This window comes from Phoca vitulina, unplaced genomic scaffold, assembly GCF_004348235.1.
Source record: "Phoca vitulina isolate PV1807 unplaced genomic scaffold, GSC_HSeal_1.0 scaffold3, whole genome shotgun sequence".
Taxonomy (NCBI): domain Eukaryota; kingdom Metazoa; phylum Chordata; class Mammalia; order Carnivora; family Phocidae; genus Phoca; species Phoca vitulina.
This window is the reverse complement of record NW_022589706.1, coordinates 16402359-16421668: the sequence shown is the minus strand read 5'-3', so window position 1 is coordinate 16421668 and position 19310 is coordinate 16402359. Positions and strand designations below refer to the sequence as shown.

The 19310-nt window shown below is 46.2% G+C and overlaps 1 protein-coding gene across 1 annotated transcript; it reads left to right on the top strand.

Moving 5' to 3' along the window:
• The first annotated feature begins 5540 nt into the window (after nt 1–5540).
• Nucleotides 5541–13526, top strand: CCKAR (cholecystokinin A receptor). Its single transcript, XM_032397528.1, has 5 exons — nt 5541–5667; nt 6369–6620; nt 9634–9895; nt 11773–11900; nt 12994–13526. Exons 1-5 carry the CDS (start codon nt 5556–5558, stop codon nt 13524–13526), a joined length of 1287 nt encoding a protein of 428 aa, XP_032253419.1. The 5' UTR covers nt 5541–5555.
• The last annotated feature ends 5784 nt before the right edge of the window (nt 13527–19310 follow it).

Sequence of the window (19310 nt, the reverse complement as noted above, 5' to 3'; positions counted from 1 at the left end):
CACGCAACAGGTAACGAAACCCATGGAAAACAGGGAGCATCTTTGGTCGTAAAAGACATGCAAATTAAAACAACAATGAGGTGCCCTTTTTCAATTATTAAATTAGCAAAAGGCAAATGCTAACTAACACTCTCAGATGCTGAGCAAAGTATAAGGAGCCAGTAGTCATAAATAGCAGCCTTGCAAATGAGTATGATTTCTCGGAAAGCGTTTCGCCCAGGCCGCGGGCTACCAGTGCCAGGACGCGGTGCACACCGCCTTGGTGGCTCGAGGGGGTGGCTCGGCCAGTGCGTCCAACGTGAATGCCACCCTTGGAGCAGGCTGATGGCAGCTCTGACGTCACCGAGGTACATCAAAGGCCACAAAAATGTGTGCATAAGTGTTCACTATGGTGTCACTTACAAAAACAGGGAGCTAAGAATAATGACAAAATACCCAACTGTAAGGAAATATTTTAGTAAATTGGAGTACATACTCTTTTTTTAAGATTTTATTTATTAGAGAGAGAGAGAGAACACAAGCAGGGGGAGTGGGAGAGGGAGAAGCAGGCTCCCCGCTGAGCAGGGAGCCCGATGCGGGGCTCGATCCCAGGACCCTGGGATCATGACCTGAGCCGAAGGCAGACGCTTAACCAACTGAGCCACCCAGACGCCCCTGGAGTACATATTCTTAAGGAAAGAACAGACATCACTCTAACATAACACTATGGAGAAGAACTAAAACATGACAACGAAATAATGCTAGGTAAAAAAAAAAATGAATATACAAAATAGCATGTATGCAAAACACTTTGTAAATCCTCTGGGTGATAAGGTTATCGATTTTTTTCCCCACTTTCTTCTTATCTAACTTTTTAAAAAGTACACACATTTCTTCCAAACCTTGTAAAATTTCTCTCTCATTTTCAAAATTTTCATTGAAACTCCATTTTCAAAATGCGGTAAGTAGGATGAAAACCAGACATAGAGTATGATTCCAAATTTGCTTTTAAAAAGATTTGTTTAGAGGGAAAGCCTGGGAAAATATCCACCTAGCCATGAACAGAGTTATCTTGAGGCAGTGGCATTAAGGATGATTTTAATACTCCTAACGACATGAAATACAGTAAATGATGGCTATTATCATTTGCTGAACCTTCGTGACACGCCAAGCACTCTACTGGGCGCTTTACACACACGGTGACCTGTGATGTCCCAGCCGTCCTCTGGTGGGGGGGCGGGGGGGGCGGTTACCACTGTGAAGCCATTTTCCAGGTAAGGAAATCAAGTTTGAGGGAGGCAAAGCGACTTGCCCAAACCCAGCCAGTGGGAGAAGAACTTCAGGGCACGGCTGTCCCGCATTCTCTGCAGGGAGCAGGGGTCCACCCCTAATTCCAGAAGCTTGGGGATGGCTAGAGGGAGAGAAAGAGGAGAGTCCTAGCAGGTGGTGGTCTGGCTGTGTTGGGGAGGAGAGCGAGGAATAAGGAATTTAGAGAGCCACGTTCCAAGCAGCAGACTGCGGGGGAAAATTGTAGAGGAGAGGCAAGAGAATTCTTAGAAATGTCAAGGTGCCCTGTGAATTGGGTACCCCACAACGTACAATTACCTGTTAACTACCTCGGGCTCTGGACTGTCTCTGAGAATAAATCATGCAGGGACCTGAAATTCATGACTCTTATAATTGTACTTACCTCTTTTTATTTACAAAATTTGCCATGACCATGTGATTGATGTGATAATGAGAAAAAAAAAATACATACGCATTTTTTTTTGGTGTCTCAGAACAATTCTTCCTTAAGATGGAGAACAGTTTAGGGAGCGGCTACCGATTTCCTTCCCTAAGAACCGGGTAAGGTTGCTCGTGTTCTGTCTTTCCAGCATTTGCCGAGAAGAGAGTCCCCTGCACCAGAAGGGCTTTGGGGAGTGCGGGAGTCCCCTGGGCTTGTGTGCCCGGGACTGCGTGCTCGAAGAGGGAAGGCACTTAAACCATTTCAACTCAATTTAGTAAATTATTATCAATTTGCCTGGAACTGTACCTGATCCCAGGATAGGCTCTGAGGTGGGAGAGGCACTCCCATTTTGCCCAGTTTATTAATAATTGCCTGTCGCCCACGGTGGACTGAGGATTTCATGAGGGCAGGGTTTTCACCAGCTTTGCTCATGGCTTATCCCCCGTAGCTAGCACAGTGCCTGGCACGTAGAAGCTTGCAATAGATGTGTGCTGAGGAAAGAAATAAGGACTAACACCCTGGAAAATGCGTCCGTTCTTCCCTTGAAAGCCCTAAAAGCTTTCGTTGGAATTCCCTTTTCTGGTTTAATTCTTACGTAACACTGGCTCAGAGACTCAGAGTGAAAAATCCAGAGCTGGCCAGGAAAAGAACCAATATAATAGAGTTACAAAAAGGTAGACTAAGCAATGAAAGATTGGTTCTCCCAGTTTTTCACTCTTGACTCATTATTCACATTTCCCAAACACATCCTTTATGCCAATCACTGTGCTTGAGTTCTAAAGATTCAGACCCCCTCGCCTGGCCATGATAATGGGGATACATAGAGCATCCCTAGCATTTATCTTATCCACCAATAATAAGTGTCCAGCACTATGTTCCAGGCATTGTTCTGGGTGCTTTCCATGTATTGCTTTGTTTATGGGTAGCATTATGTTATTCCCATTTTAGTGATGAGCAAGCTGAGGCTCAAAGGTTAAGTAATTTGTCCACGTTCCACAGCTGGCCAAAGGTGAAGGCCAGGCTTGGGTTCCTGCAGCTTGATGCTTGTGTTCATGCTCTTAATGGCTTCCAGGGAGCTTCCCGATAGAGTTGACCCTGAGATCACTGGCCTTGGAATCACCAGGGACACTGGATAAAAAAAGCAGATTCCCAGGTCTGGGGCTGAAGGGTCAGAGTCCCTGGGAGGGGAGCCTGGAAATCCCGGTTTTTTTAAAGCACCAACCCAGGTGTTTCAGATATGCACTGAAGTTTGTCAAGCACAGCACTCAAATGTACCACACTCACTCCTTGGGAGTTTAGGATATCTCCAGCCCCCACCCTCCTATACTCCACCCTCGCTTCCTGCCAGCCGCTGGACACAAGTGGAATAGAGAGGAAAGGAAGGAATGAGGAAGGAAGGGAGGGAGGAAGGAAGGGAGGAAGGGAGGAAGGAAGGAAAGAAGGGAGGGAGGGAGGAAAGGGACGGACCTGCAGGGCAGGTCAGCGGAGCCCCCTACCCTTCTGCCCTTGGACCTGTGGCAGCACACTTCTCCACCTGCTAAAGCAGCTACTGATGGGTGTGAGGAGCCTCAGCGGCTAGAGGGACGTCTGCCCAATTGGAGCAACTCAGCAGCCAGCTGCTGGGAAGAGCAGGAGGGTGAAATTTAGCCGCTCCCTGGGCTCAAAACCTGAATGTTTATCCCTCCCCAGATCAGGCCAGCACAGCACCGGGTCCCCTCCTAGTGGGCAGGGTCACATCGGTCTGCTGGCTGGAAAGATCCAGCCAACAGGACACGTGGCAGGAAGGATGAGCAGACAGGAGGGCCCTGGCAACAAATGGGCTACATGATCCTAGGATAACAAAGAAGGTTCCAAGCCGCAGGAAGTGGAGTGAGGATGGGTAGGCCGGAGCTACCAGGGGGTATGCAGTGCTCGTCTCACCAGCAAATCATGGAGCCACTCTGAGTCTCAGTTTCCTCCTGCATAGAAGGAAAATAATAACTATTATTTGATGGCTATTGATATCATGATCTGTGATTGGGTGAACACGTTTATTTTTTTTTTAAGGTTTTATTTATTAGAACGCCTGGGTAGCTCTGTGGGTTAAGCGACTGCCTTCGGCTCAGGTCATGATCCTGGAGTCCCGGGATCGAGTCCCACATCAGGCTCCCTGCTCAGCGAGGAGCCTGCTTCTCCCTCTCCCACTCCCCCTGCTTGTGTACTCTCTCGCTCTCTCTCTCTCTCTCTGACAGATAAATAAGTAAATAAGTAAAAAATTTATCTGTCAGAGAGAGAGAGTGAGCGCACACAACCAGGGGAGCGGCAGGCAGAGGGAGAGGGAGATTTATTTGTCACTCTAGGTGCCACCCTATCTTCCCAGCCCACATCCTCAGCCTCCACAGCAAAAATACCAGTTAGTTCATCTGCATTCAGCAAAGATGCAGTGCGTAGCTCTGTCAACTGAGAGAGCTGTCAGTACACAAGGGCCCCAGAGATACCTAGCAAATAGACCCACTGTCAGCCAGGCATGTGGCATGTCAGAAATACAGGTCCCGCAGCTGCCATCTGCTTCGCCAAAGGTCTGAACTGAGGAGACCATCTGTATGACAGACACTGAGGGGCTTGGGAGGGCAACAGAGCTTCACAGAAAACCCAGACCCCCCAGGCCGGTCTTCCTCTCTAATCTTACCTCTCACTGTTTGCCCCTCACTCACTTCTACTGTTACCTGTTCCCCAAAGAGGCCAAGCTCATTTCCACCTCAGGGCCTTTGCACTTGCTGTGACCTCTGCCGAAAACACCGTTCTTCCTGCCTAGAAGAAGCTTTCCCCAGATCTTCCCTAGGCTTCCTCCTCCTTGTGTTCCAGATGTCAGATCATGGTCCCCTCCTTCGGAAGGCCTTTCCTGACCACCTCAGCTAAATTAGTGCCCCCAATCCATTCCTCTCCATTGCATCATCTGGCTTCCCTTCCTTCGTGGTGCTTAACACTATCTGAAAGGATCTTGTTCATTATTTGCCTCTGTGTTCAGAGAGCGCTTGGCAAATGGTTGACTCTCAGTGAATATGTGCTGAATGAATGGACAAATGAATAAATGAATGAATGGGAGATCTTACTAACTTTTCTTGTAATAAGGATCCGGAACCCTATATCCAAAAGCAGCCCCTCCTCTCTCGGTTAACAAGGGCAGAGACCACGAGAAATAACAGTGTGGTTGGTAACAACTTAACAACCAGAGGGCAGTTCTATCTACACACATTGCTGGGCATGGTTCCAAAGCTAAAAAGGCACTAATTGCTTTTATATAAGGAGGTAGAAACGCAGTCCCTCCGTGCCCTTCAGTCCTGATGGTCTGCATTATCGTATCTGTTACCGTGTTAATTGTTCCTGTCTCACACAGCCAGCCTGGGCTTTATTCTGCATATGTCTGGGTTGGTGACAGGTTCCTATGCAGAGAAGAGAGGTACCGGGGAAGCGTGTGTGTTTGTGTCCGTGCATGCGTATCCATGTGTGTACAAGTGTGTATAAGAGCAGTGACACTCTGGGAAGGGTTAACTCGCAGTCCAGCTCTCTGTGCTCAGGGCCCTTAGACTGGCCCAGGAATGGGAGGGGTGGGCTCAGAAGGTGGAGCAGGCTTGGCTTGCCTGAGCTGCCTTTTCCAAGACAGGAGAGCAAATGCTTGCCCAGCTGGACCGAGCTGGGTGAACTCACGTCGCCTTTAGGAATGGCTGCAGAAGCCCACACCTGGAAATCCCTCCCTCCCTGCCCCTGCACGGCAGGTTGCGTCTGGGAGGCTCTCCAGTCATTAGAGGAATGAGCTGAGGGTGAGCAATTCACCAGCTCGCCAGCACTTGGAGAGCAGCAGGTGAGGATGGATGTGGTCGACAGCCTCCTCGTGAATGGAAGCGACATCACCCCTCCCTGTGAGCTGGGAATCGAAAATGAGACGCTTTTCTGCTTGGATCAGCCCCATCCTTCCAAAGGTAGGTGTCAGACGCTGTTATTTTAATTCAGAGAATGATCGAGGGGAGGGAGAAATCAGCAAAGATGAGGCTGATAGAGAAAATATAACAAAGTCCTCTTGAGACCAGGCTGGATAAAGTCATACGTTCACAAGTTTGGATAACAGATCAAAAAGCAGAACTGAGTCAAATACCCTGATTGTTCCCCCGCAGGAGAGTTGAGATGGGTGTATAGGACATGGGGGGCAGGGGGAACAAAAGCCAAGGGAGGAGGAGCTGAAGTGTCATAAGAAGGGGGTACAAGTGTCGAAGGTGGAACTTACCGGCATCACAGAAAAGGTGTTGTCACAATCGAGCTGTCACCTTTTCTTGGGGGAAATCCAGCATGAAAAAGTGATTAAAGTGAAATCATGCTTAGCAGCTGGGAAAAGAAAGCAATCACTAGTCACTGGAGAAGCTTTGTTCTTAAGAAAAAGTGGTTCCCTGCGTGATTCTTTAACAAATTAACCTCCCAGAAGCAACGGAATCACTCCGTGCGCTCCTCAGTTTGCTTCTGCAAAATATTGTCGCTAGAGGAATAGTCGGGTTCAGTGATTGCAGACCCTTGCAAAAAAAAAAAAAAAAAATCTGCAGGAAATCACCGTTCATTTCATGTGCTAAGGTTTTAACATTCTGTTCCCATAACCTCCGTCCCTCTGTCTCGTCCCCGTTACTCTTTGCAGAGTGGCAGCCGGCCGTGCAGATTCTCCTGTACTCCGTGATTTTCCTGCTCAGTGTGCTGGGGAATACGCTGGTCATCACCGTGCTGATTCGGAATAAGAGGATGAGAACTGTCACTAACATCTTCCTGCTCTCGCTGGCGGTCAGCGACCTCATGCTCTGCCTCTTCTGCATGCCGTTCAACCTCATCCCCAACCTGCTCAAGGATTTCATCTTCGGGAGTGCTGTTTGCAAGACCACCACCTACTTCATGGGTGAGTTTGCTGCTGGCGACTATTTCTGGAGCTGGCCCCAGACCCCACTCGGCCCCAGTCCCTCCCAACCCCTGACAGCCTCAGCAGAGGCGTCCTGCTGAGTGAAAAAAAACCAAAACACCCACCAAAAAAACAAACAGAAAAAAACGAAAACAAAAAAACATGTGGCTGCATGGGGCTGTGTGCAAGGACGCAGGTGCTGGCTTTAAGGTAGGTCGGTCCTCACGTGTCGCCAGAAGTCGGTTCCCTGTGTGTCCTCTGTTTCAGAGGTCAGTTTCTCAGGGTGGAGTAAGTTGTTAAGCACCCGCAGAAGAGGTTGGTTTTGCTTGCTTCTGCTAGAAAGAAAGAAGGATTCAAGCGACTCTGTCCCTTCCTGGAAGCCACGGGTCGTAGTCTGAGCTCTGCCCAAGCCGAGCCATGGCTTTTGGGGGTGGAGGGGGTGGTGGAGGAGGGTTCTTTCTGTTGTTGCACCTGCTCTCCTAGGGAACAGGGGCTATGTGAAAACCAGTTTCATCCCAGCTCTAGATGCCTGTCTCAGGATTCACTTCCCAGCCTGATCCCGAGTGACTGGGACCCTCTCGGGCAGAGAGAGAGAGAGAGAGAGAGCCCTCTGACACTAACTGAGGAGCTGATTTTGCTCCCAGAGCCTGTGGGTCATTAAGCTCCCCCTGACTGGCTGAGACATGCAAATCAATCTGCCAATCAAAATGATGATGATAAATACAAATCCCAAGAGCCAAGATTTTTGAGTACTTTTTATGCACCAGATGTTGTACAAAGTGCTTTTACTCCCACTATCTCATCTCCCAACCCACCCTGCGAAATAAAATACAGTTGTCCTTTCCCGTCTCACCGAGGAGCGAACAGAGGCACAGAGAGGTTGATCATGTGCCCAGGGACACACAGGTGGTAAGCCACAGAGCTGAGATTTGAACCTAGATCGGGAGCCGGTGGTGGGTGAGGACGCCGCCCCAGTTTGCCAGCTGCTGGGGTTCCCCTGAAGCCGAACAAAGATGTTTCTCGGCCCTCTGTCTGCCAGATTGCCCTGTGCCTTACCCCTTCCGAGTACTACCTGCGGGGAGGAGGAGAGGCGGGAAATGAGGGAGGGTTGTTTTTTGTTCTAACCTCAGCCTTGCGTTGGCCTGGGGCCGTCCTCAGTGATGGAAAGCTTTCAAAGCCTTGATTTCTCCCCATCGAGGCAGCGGGATCCAACCCTGACAAAACGATGATGAATTACTGATCCGTGTCCCACGGACAAACAACCAAGAAAGTGTCCGTCCTTGTCCAAGAGCTCTGAAAATAAAAACGGACTTACAAATGAAAGGGATCATGATTAAACAATGAAGCAATAACAGTTAACTAGCATCTCCTCGCACTTTCAGCTTTCATGGCCCACCCATATGTATCTTGTGATAATATTATTTAAGAATCTTAACTAGGGTCTGTGAAAGGAGATTTAAAACAAGTGCTTGTGTGATTGCACAACACTGTAAATGTGCCGAAGGCCACAGAATTGCCCGCTTGAAAATGGTTAATTTCTTGTGATGTTTCACCTAAAAAAAAAATGTTTTTAAAAATAGCTAAAATGAAAAGCAAGAAAATTCTGAAGCTGTTTGCAATACCATAATGGTTTTGTTGGATTTCTAAATCTGGGGATTTTGATTCTGCCCTTGATTTTGTGTTCTCCTCAATACTATTCCTAACAGTTAACATTCATCAAACTCCTTATATGCAGCAAAAAAAAAAAACAAAAAAAAAGGAAAGAAGGAAGAAAGGAAGGAAGGAAGGAAGGAAGAAAGAAAGGAAAAAAAAGAAAGAAAGAATGCTTGCCTGATGGTGGGTTTATAATAACAATGAGCCCATTATACAGATTTGACTCTGAAGATGCTGGGGCTAAACTCTGTAATCTCAATGTCATCAGTTCCTTGGGGTACAGTGCAGGAAAACACAGCCGTCCTGTCTCAGAACATGCGTTTTTATTTAATGGTTTTGGGGTTGTAGATTCCTTCAAGTCTCTAAGGAATACTGTAAGTATATCACCCTAGAAAAGAGAACATTTTTATAAACAGTTTCAGAGAATTTATTTATACCCATAAAAGGCCCCAGGCTAAGAGCTTCTTCTCCCCAACTTAGGTTCATTCTAAGGCTTAAGAAATCATGCTAAAGATAATCAGAAAAACTGACAGAATCCATAGGTGAATAGGTAAAGGGAATTTTTAGGGGATAAGACGTGATAGTGAGTATACACACACAAAATACAAAAGTTAAAGAAAATTAAGTTTTTTTTACTCTGCCTAAGCACATCATTGTGAGGTTTTGTGATGTCTTTCTCGCTGATGATGCATGCTCGTTCTACAAAATACAGAAAAGCAAACAGAATAAGAAGGAAAGTTCTAGTCCTCCCACCAGGAGCAAGCTTTAGTTACAGTATAGCGTGACCTCCCTTTATCCTTCCTTTACTATGTGTTTTTTCAACAAAATGCTTTTTCAAATTTATAATGTTTCATTCTTAAAAAGAGTCTGTACTAGAAATTCTCGGAAAGTTTTAATGCCTCCAGCTCAGACCCCAGTGACCTTTCGGGGTCACAGTCCTTAAGAATCTGGGTTATTAGGTCAACTTAACTTCAGGTTATGCTCAAAATGAGAGCTTCTCTCTAGGCGACTCAAAAACCTCTTCTGTGGGAGAGGAACATATCTCATCCCCTTGGTTATTAATTAATGAGCAACTTCAGCCTGAGAAGGAGTTCAGTTGTAATCAAAGTTCAATAAACGTATCTAAATGTTGGCAATCAGACGTATTCATAAATATATTTCTTTAACTGCCTTAAATCCTTTTTGAAGCAAAGCTGGGAATCAATCATTTAAAAAAAAATACAGGTACATGATCTTTCTTTCCCCTCTGAGTGTTGTCCCTCAATATCGAACCTGTGCAGAGCAGATATGCTTAAGCTAATGTGCAAATAAACTTGGGATTTCAGAGCTGTCATAACCAGCTTCTTTATTCCTTTCCCAGGCACGTCTGTGAGTGTATCCACCTTTAATCTGGTAGCCATATCTCTGGAAAGATACGGTGCGATTTGCAAACCCTTACAGTCCCGGGTCTGGCAGACCAAATCCCATGCTTTGAAGGTGATTGCCATGACCTGGTGCCTCTCCTTCACTATTATGACTCCGTACCCAATTTATAGCAGCCTGGTGCCTTTTACCAAAAATAACAACCAAACGGCGAACATGTGCCGCTTTCTACTGCCAAATGATGTCATGCAGCAGTCCTGGTAAGGTGGTGTGGTGTTTATTTGCGTAATGCGACTTGTCACGGTGTGCAGTTTTTATAAAAACGGGAATGTATTGTCCAGAGCGGCTGGGGGAGGTCCGTGTCCAGGAGACCTTGAGGAGGATTATTCTAACTTCTTTTTAGGATAATAGTGATAGCAGACACTTAACGTGTTCTGTTTTAAATGCCATACACATATGACTTCAATTAATCCTCTTAAAACCCAATAGGGTAGGTACTGTTATGGTCCCCATTTTGCAGATGATGAAACTGAGACACGGAGAAGTTAAGTGAGTTGCTCAAGGTCACAAAACTAGAAGAGAGAGAGCCTCTCTGCTTACCCGCTATGCAGAATGCCTCTGGATGGTCTAGCAGGGGGTTGGCTACAGCATCTGGAGGGCTATGATTTTTCTAAGAACTGAAGATAAAGCAGAGAATGAGTCCCAAATCCTGTGTGGTTGTTTTTTTTTTTTTTTTTTTTTTTAGAGCTGCAGCTATGGTATTAGCACACAGAACACTTCACTAGACATAGACAGGCGAGATTCTAAGACTTTCTTCGCTTACTAGCCAACTGCCGTTGGACAAGTGCAGGGAACCTCTCTGAGGTTCAGGTTCTTTATCTATGCAACGATATAATAATAGAGATTTTTTTTAATCTACCTCATTGGTGGCTGTAAGATTCAAAGGAGAGCCTGTGTATGAAAATGTCATTAAATATTCTAAAAAATACAAACGCAGGGTATTACGTTTACTAATTCCAGGCATATTTTAGAATCAGGGAACTAGATATTCAAAAATGGCTCAAAACTGAGATAATCTTTGCTTTCTTTGCCTTCCTTTTTTTTTTTATTTCAACCAAGTAACACACACACGCACACACAGAGTTATGTTGCAAATGAGAGAAATATTTCCAAGACTTGAAAAGGAATCTTATCAAAACATGTCCAATTGAAATGAGAAATGGCCAGCCACTGTGAGCCTCTGACAATTTTATGGCCTAATCCTGTAACCTTACACATGCCAGACTGCAAAAATGATTTAGGGGCCAGACTCATAAAGGAGGCTGTGGGGCTTCAGGAATCAAACATGTTTAGAGAAAGCATAGCTCTGCCCCACCAGGCACTAGAAGGAGCCCACCACTGTGCCAATGGGGCAGAAATAGCCAGAACACCCGTTGTGCAAAACCACGGAGGTCATCCATCATTCCTACCTATGCGCTTGACGGTTCTGTTGTTGTAAAGTCAACAAATAGTATATTGTGATGCTTAAGAGCACAGGTTCTAGAATCGCGTATTCCTTGGGTTCAAATACCCCCTTTGCCACTAGGTGTGTGACTCTGGACGAATGATTTAATCTCTATAAATCTCAGTTTCCTCATGTATAAAATAGGTATCATGGTAACAGTACCTACCTCAAAGGTTACTATGGGAGTTAAATCTAGTGTTGCATATATATATGAAATATTATTATATGTACAATGCTTAGCCTAGTGTGTCACGCAGTAAGTCCTCGATGAATGTAAGCTCTTATCAGTATTTGTTTATGTTTTGGTAACAGCTTTATTGAGATTATTCACATGCCTTTGCTGTTGTTAAGTTCTCATTGGTTCTACATGAAGGCTTGTTTCAGGCACAGAACACACCAGCCTTTTCCAACTTAACTAGTCCTTCATAATAGACTTTATCTGAAAAAAAGAAGAGAAATAAGCAACTTCGAATGACCAAACCTCCAGACATAGTATTTCCAAGGCTATTAAATACTAATAATTGATGTGTTTGCCCAGACCAGTTGAAATGGAGATGAATCCTATTTATTCCATCCCGTCTGAGTTTGAAATACTGGAGTTTATGGTTATTGAATTTCTTTTTATTTCATTAGGCACACGTTCCTGTTACTCATCCTCTTTCTTATTCCCGGAATTGTGATGATGGTGGCGTATGGATTGATCTCTTTGGAACTTTACCAAGGAATAAAGTTTGATGCTATCCAGAAGAAGTCCGCTAGGGGTAACTACCTCTTTGCTGTATGGTTTATGCCAAAATATCACAAAAGCTTGGTTCCTATAACATAAATAGTTATACCCAGAGTGTGTGTTGGAGATTTTTGGAAGTATCCTTGGGAGAGACCCTGTCCCACTAGTCAAGAGACCTAGTGTCCCTATTCCCTCATCTGTAAAATGGAGAAATTGTCCCTCTCAAAACGGACTTAACACGCATATACCCAGTTATCAACTGAGGGCCCGTGTGTCCCTCGCTGTCTGTAGTGTTGCATTCCAATGGACCCCTCCTTCCACAACTGAAGGGAATTGTAACTCCAACCCCCCACCTCTGGTCTCCCTTTCCTTATCACCCTGCAGTTGCCCAAAACCTAACTTCTTCCCACTCATTGTAATCCATTAGCCACTACAATTTACCCCAACACCTTTGTTGATACAACTTTTTGCCCTTCTCATTCCACCCCTTCATTCAGCTCTTTTACCGGAACTTGTATGTCTGCAGGGCTTCTTTGGTTTTGGTTGATTTTTGCTCATTATCCAGGTTTCCCAGTAAAAGCATTCTGGAAGCTTACCAAGCAAGCAGGGACCTTTCCCCTGAGGATCTGGGAAAAGAAAGAGTGTGAATATTCATTCTTTAGTAATTCTTATCCTTATAATTGATGTCTATAAAATATTCTTTTATTATATACTATGTATATGATAGATTATATATTATTGTTGTTGTTTTTAAGATTTTACTTATCTATTTGAGAGAGACAAGAGAGAGTGAGGGGAGGGGCACAGGGAGAGGGAGAGAATCACAAGCAGGCTCTGGGCTCAGTGCAGAGCCCAGTGTGGGGCTTGATCTCAAGACCCGGAGATCAAGACCTGAGCGGAAACCAAGAGTTGGAGGCTCAACCAACTGAGCCACCCAGGCACCCCACATTATTTTATTAGTTTTAAGTAGCTTTCCATTTGAAGGAAAGGACTACTGTAGATCAGCACAGGCCCAAGGATGCCTGCCCCCCGCTTCAGTTCCAGTTTGGTTTGACCCCCGCGATGGAGGGCGCACCTGCCCCCCGTGACCCATCCCCAACAATAAGCCATGTCACTTGCCCATCCAGACAGGAAACCGAGCACCGGCAGCAGCAGCAGGTATGAGGACAGCGATGGGTGTTACCTGCAGAAGGCCAAGCCCCGCAGGAAGCTGGAGCTTCAGCAGCTGTCCACCCCCAGCAGCGGCGGGGTCAACCGCATCAGGAGTAGCAGCTCCACGGCCAACCTCATGGCCAAGAAGCGGGTGATCCGCATGCTCATGGTCATCGTGGTCCTCTTCTTCCTGTGCTGGATGCCCATCTTCAGCGCCAACGCCTGGCGGGCCTATGACACGGCGTCGGCCGAGCGTCGCCTCTCGGGGACCCCCATTTCCTTCATCCTCCTGCTGTCCTACACCTCCTCCTGTGTCAACCCCATCATCTACTGCTTCATGAACAAACGGTTCCGCCTCGGCTTCATGGCCACCTTCCCCTGCTGCCCCAACCCTGGCCCCCCAGGAGCGAGAGGAGAGGTGGGAGAGGAGGAGGAAGGCAGGACCACGGGGGCCTCTCTGTCCAGGTATTCCTACAGCCACATGAGCGCCTCGGCGCCGCCCCCCTGAGCTGGGCGGGCCTCCGGGGCTGCGGGAAGGAGGGGCGGGGGGCGGAGACGGAAGGAAGATGCCATTGCCCATGGGAGCTGTTCATTGTCCGCTTTTCATCCTTCATCCGGGTTCCAGGGGAAACTCCAGCAGACTGGGGCTGGGACTTGGTTTCTGGGCAATTCCAGGCAGGAAGGATTCAGTAACATTCACCGTCAGAAACACCTCAACCCGCCAGTCACAGGAGTCCAACGGGGCTCATACTACAGATGCGATGCCAAACACGTGGTCCAAATGGAGATGTGAACCCTACTTAAGCTTTATCAGTTTCTAGAACATCCAAGGTGGGCTCTCATTCCGCCTAGTGACACAGTTCTGGGCTCTGCGTCATCTGCTGATGCAGAAGCGTGGAGGCCGCTTTGCCTCTGGAGAGGGTCTGTCATGTACATAGTGTAGCCACCCTCTCATCATGACCACAAAAAGGGAACATGAAGCGAACCCTCTTCTGGCCATTTTTCTGAAGTAAGACAACAGCCTGACTTTTTCTTTTTGAGGTTGGCCAGGGCCATTCAGAGACATAATTTTATGGTGTCATCAAAAGAGCATAAGGAATGTTGTCTAAAGAGATTGAATTGGGAATTTATGTTTCTAAAAAGAAAAGAGATTTGCGGCAAATAGCTGAGTGGAATGCCATCTTGCCATCGTGAACATTAAGAGCCAGAAGGCACACAGAAAATTTTTTCTACTTTAATGACATATATCGCTTAACTCCTCCTTTCTATGGCAATATGGAAGCCCATGGCTTCTTTGCCTCAATTTCTCATACTCATCTGGCACTGCCTCTTTCCCAGAAGGACTCCAGGTAGAAAGGAGAGTTGTAACCTATGTGTACCTGTCCAGGGGTGGAAACAGAAACATGTACAGCCAGTCCTAGAAGAAGAACTGGCATTCTCGGACTCCATTCGCAAATAGTTTTGAAGGTCAAAGCTGTCTGTCCCATTAAATATAATCTATGTATTTGTCAGTAATATATATGTACAAACCAAACATATAAGTATGTTCTTTACATATAAGTATATTCTTCAGTGTGTTTAAAAAAGAAAAAAAATAGTGAATGGATGTTGGAATTCAGTAATTGTTACCATTTTACATTCCTTCACAACAGCTAGAGTTCAATGTGAACTTTTCCTTGCAAAACTAGGGTTAAATCTCTCTCCTCCAATTTAGAAATCTCAATTAAAATAAGACATGAGCTATAAATTTAGATAGTAGGAAGTACATTTCTAGAATAGAATGTATCAATCCGCTCTGCCAGCACTTCTTTTTCTTTCTTTCTTTTTTTTTTTTTTTCGAGGTAACATTGTCTTGACTATTTAAATAAATTAACACAGGCATTTTTGACAGAAACAACTGTACATGCTAGTGTAGGAATAAAAAAAGAAAGAAGGAGGGAAGGAAGGAGGGAGGGAAGGAGGGAAGGAAGGAAGGAAGGAGGGAAGGAAGGAGGGAGGGAAGGAAGGAGGGAAGGAGGGAGGGAGGGAAGGAAGCAGGGAAGGAAGGAAGGAAGACAGGAGGGAAGGAAGGAATGAAAGAAGGAAGGAAGAAGGGAGGGAGGAAGTTCATAGTGTCCATGCCTCCAAGCATCTGACAAGTGAGTTTTTCTTTTCCTGGCTTTCATGGGACCGTGACCATCCATTGTTCCAGGCCTGACATTCTTCAGGATGCACAAAGGTCGGTGATTTCAATCATGGAAAAAAAATCCATGTGAAAAAGAGAAAGGGAAGACAGTGGCAAGAAGGGTTCATGAATAGGGGAAGGGATATTGTGTAACTTAAGATGTGTCACCATTTAATTTTTTGGGTGGGATGGCCGTGTGCTAACAGATGAAACATTATTGAGAACATGACCATTTATTATAGGGGACTTTTCAAGCCAGATGTTAGTTTTTCTATTTCTCGGGCTGCCGTGTCATGTTAGTATTTATAACCAGTCATCTCAAATATTTCAAGATAAAAAAATTCGATGGACTAAAGCATGTACTGCTAAATGATAAAAGGAATAAGATGTGAAATTGTCTCCATTATTTAAGTAAATTCTACAAAATCTACAATTTTCCTTCCAGAAGAAAAAGCCTTCCCCTTTGACAGTGTTAGCCTATAAATAAAGATAAATTAGGCCCTCCCCCCATTATTGGGAACGTCTGGAAGTTCCAAAGGTGCGTTAACATCTGCATAGGGCTGCCAGATTTAGCAAATAAAAATACAGGATGTCCAGTTAAATTCTAATTTCAAATAAGCAACAAATAATTTTTTTTAGCATGAGAATGCCCCATGCACTAACGTACATCCTGTATTTTATCTGGCAATCCTACTTCAAAATAATTTAAAAAGTACATAAAAATATAAATAAGATTTCCCAGATACAGGACAGTAATATGCCTCTATTCACTAAAATTCATTGGATGGTCTTTCATATAATGGAAGCTTTTTTAAAAAAGAAGACAAATGCTATTAACTTTCAGAATCTGTGTCTCACATTTGGGAACAGTATCATCAACAGGCTGATTTTACTTAAGAAACATTTTTATTAACATAAAGCTATTCAAGTAGTTTGTGGAATCAACTGCCTTTATTTCCTGCTGCAGTGGATTACTAATTTGAATTGGAACTAAAGGGGCCCATACAGTTAAGAAAACAGATTCACGAAGTTCCTAGTATTTTCTAGTGTTTTCAGGTAGCTTCCACACATCACCAGTGCAGTGAATTACAACTTGTGTCTTTGATCTTTCCTTAACCCATATGTCCCAATGGCTTCTGGTGCCCCAGTTACTGTGGTAATTTCTCATGATAAACTTGTAGTGGTGAATGAGCAATGCATGTATCTATATGTTGGTCACACATGTTTGCGTATGCTTAACATGTATCTCCTCCATTCGGTTAAAATGTAATCGTGAGGCACGTGACAATAGCTGTCGAACCTCCAACCTCCACTGTAATTCCTTCCAGTGTTTTGCCCAGCACTCTGCACGCTGGGATTGCTCAATAAATATTGTGACTGACTTCTGCTCTGCCCCCTATGCTTTGGGAGCGCTCTTTCTGTCCACAGTAGCAGTTCTCAGCAAGGGGGCATATTCTTGGGGGAGTATCCAGAATTTCTGGAAGGGTTTTCCCAACACCCAAGAGCTGGCTGTGTGAGTATCTGCTGTCATCTCTCCCTTCCCTTTGTTCTCTTCCTGGGTGTGTGTGTGCGCGCATGCATGTGTGTGCCTGTGTGTGTGTGTGCGTGGGTGCGTGCGTGTGTGTGTGTGCACGCATGCATGTGTGTGTGCATGGGTGTGTGCGTGTGTGCATGTGTGTGCGTGGGGGTGTGTGTGCGCGCATGCATGTGTGTGTGTGCATGGGTGTGTGCATGTGTGCATGTGTGTGCATGTGGGGGTGTGTGCGCGCATGCATGTGTGTGCCTGTGTGTGCGTGCATGCGTGTGTGTGGGGGTGTGTGCGTGCGCAACTGGAGATGTTACTAATGGGAGGATGTTGCGTCTGTGAACACTGCTAGACACAGATTTTTTAAAAGGACCAGGCAAAGGACATCTAAAGTGGTCAAAAGTCATAGAAGCAGAAAGTAGAAGGGCGGTTACCAAGGGCTGGGGGAGCAAGCGAGGAGGGGGAGTTCGTGTTTAGCAAGTATAGAGTTTTCGTGTTGCAAGATGAAAAGTTTTGGAGATCTGTTGCGCAACAGTGTGAAAATACTTAACAGTACTGAACTGTACACCTAAAAATGGTGAAGGTGGTAAATTTAACATTGTATGTTTTTTAGCAAGATAGAAAAGTGGGGGAGGGGTTGGTCTATCATATCCTTCGATTTTGCTCTTCTCTGCCCTCATTCTCTTTAAGGAGAATAGCAAAGAACCATCACAACAATCCTACTCCATGCTAAAGTACCCAACTGACTCTTTAGGGCTGTAGATATTATCGACGCCCACTGGGTGCCCTTAGCTTTTCTCTCCCACCCATTGTTCTCCTGTATGACCCCTCTGACAGCATTTCTGCTCCAACCACGGTGCTCCATCCCTCTGCTTCCTTGATTTGGATGTGTCTGGCCCCCCTGGCGTCCTAGCCACCCTCAAATGGAATATCGATTCCAAATTTCCTAGACCCCTCCCGTAGCGAAGGCCAGCTGCGCCCCCCATGGCTTCTCTTAAAGCCCAGCCTGTGAGGAATCCCAGCTCCTCCTTCTTGCCCAGGAAGAGAGGTCAGACAAGCATGAATTTTCCAGCACCCATAGCACATACAGGTGCTCGTAAGTGTTCGGGGGGATGAACGAATGAGTGAACGAATGAATACATTTGAATGGAGTTGTTCCTCAATGCGAGTTCTCTCCTGGCCACTTGGGGGCAGGGCGAGCATCTTGCACTGAGCATGCAGTGGAGCTTGACAAAGGACAATGCTGATGGGCAGCCACACTGTGTTTCTCGTCCTCCACGATGTACATGAAATCCAGCTGATCCTGCGTTCAAGTTCACTGACATAAACACCTCCTCTGTGGGCAAAGCAGATGTACTCTGGACCACAAATCCAGAAGCCTGTGTCCCAGTTGTAGCCCTCTCGCTTGCTCGCTGTGTGGCCCCAGGCAAGTCACACCCCGTCTCTGGGTATCAGTTCCTTCTTGTGTGAAATGAGAGGTTGTCGATCCCTCTCTGATACTCTGTGACTCGGTGGCTCAGAATTTGCTGTGTCCTCTTCTTAGCCCACACCTGCTCTTTAATTTCATTGGCTTCCCGTTGACTTTGCAGTCGGAGGGAGCTCCTTGACACCCAAGCACATAACCACCTCTGAGGAAGCCTTGACCTCTGGAACACCTCTGTGAGAAGGCTGCCAGGGCAAGAAAGCACAGGGCCCAGAGAGGACTCTGCCAGCCCTCAGCCCCTTCTGGGCCCCAGCTGCCCAGAGCCACCTGTGGGAAGCTAGTCCCTGCAACACCAGCCCCCGTTGCCATTGAAATGCAGGCATAAAAAGCCACTCCTGAGAGATAAATTTAGCCTAGGCAAGAGGGGACCAACACTGATTAAAGCCTGTTTTATGCACTGTGGCAAGTCACTGCAGGGGACAGCAGGTGACAATAAACACTCCTAAAAGGGAGGAACGGATGTTTGCTACGCATTTAATTCTCAAAGCAAGGTGTGGGAGGCATCATGGTCCACATCTCACCGGTGAAGAAACTGAGGCTCCAAGGGGGTGGTAATATGTCCGAGGTCCCGCAGCTGGTAAATGACAGACAGGATGGGGACCCATTCTAATGTCGCCAGGCTGCTGTGGAGACGAGGTGACAGCTAGTGGTTCAAGAAGACAGGCCGGCTGTTCTGTTTCCAGTGATGTTTTCCAGTTCCGAGTCCTTGTGCTATGACGTCCCCAAGGAAGAGAGGTCCCGTCTGTGTCCCCCTCCCCTCCCTCCCTCCGCTGACGGTGGTCCTCTCTCTGAGCTCCCTGAATGTGGAGGATTTGAAAGCTGGCTTTGTGCACAGTGACCTGGATGTTGCTAGCCCTGCTTTTATCTTTAGAAGAAAGATAACACACGTTGCCACCTCACAGGGAAGCCGAGAGATAATGTCAGTAAACAAGCTTTCACCCCTTCGTGGATCATCGACATTATTAAGGCAGATCTATTCTCTCAGAATCATCGGAGAGGAGACGAACACGGGGCCAACTTACCCAGCAGTAAAAGGTGGTATCAGAAAGCAGTGGGGAACGTGGACTTTGATGTCAGGAAGCTGACCTTCCCAGGCTGAATTCCTAACCCAGACCCAGCA

Bases quoted from the DNA above. Each gene is read 5' to 3' on its own strand.
- CCKAR (XM_032397528.1), top strand. From the start codon at position 5,556: ATGGATGTGGTCGACAGCCTCCTCGTGAATGGAAGCGACATCACCCCT. The intron at 9,896-11,772 runs GTAAGGTGGTGT...TTATTTCATTAG, and splicing joins GATGTCATGCAGCAGTCCTG to GCACACGTTCCTGTTACTCA. The intron at 11,901-12,993 runs GTAACTACCTCT...TTGCCCATCCAG, and splicing joins CCAGAAGAAGTCCGCTAGGG to ACAGGAAACCGAGCACCGGC.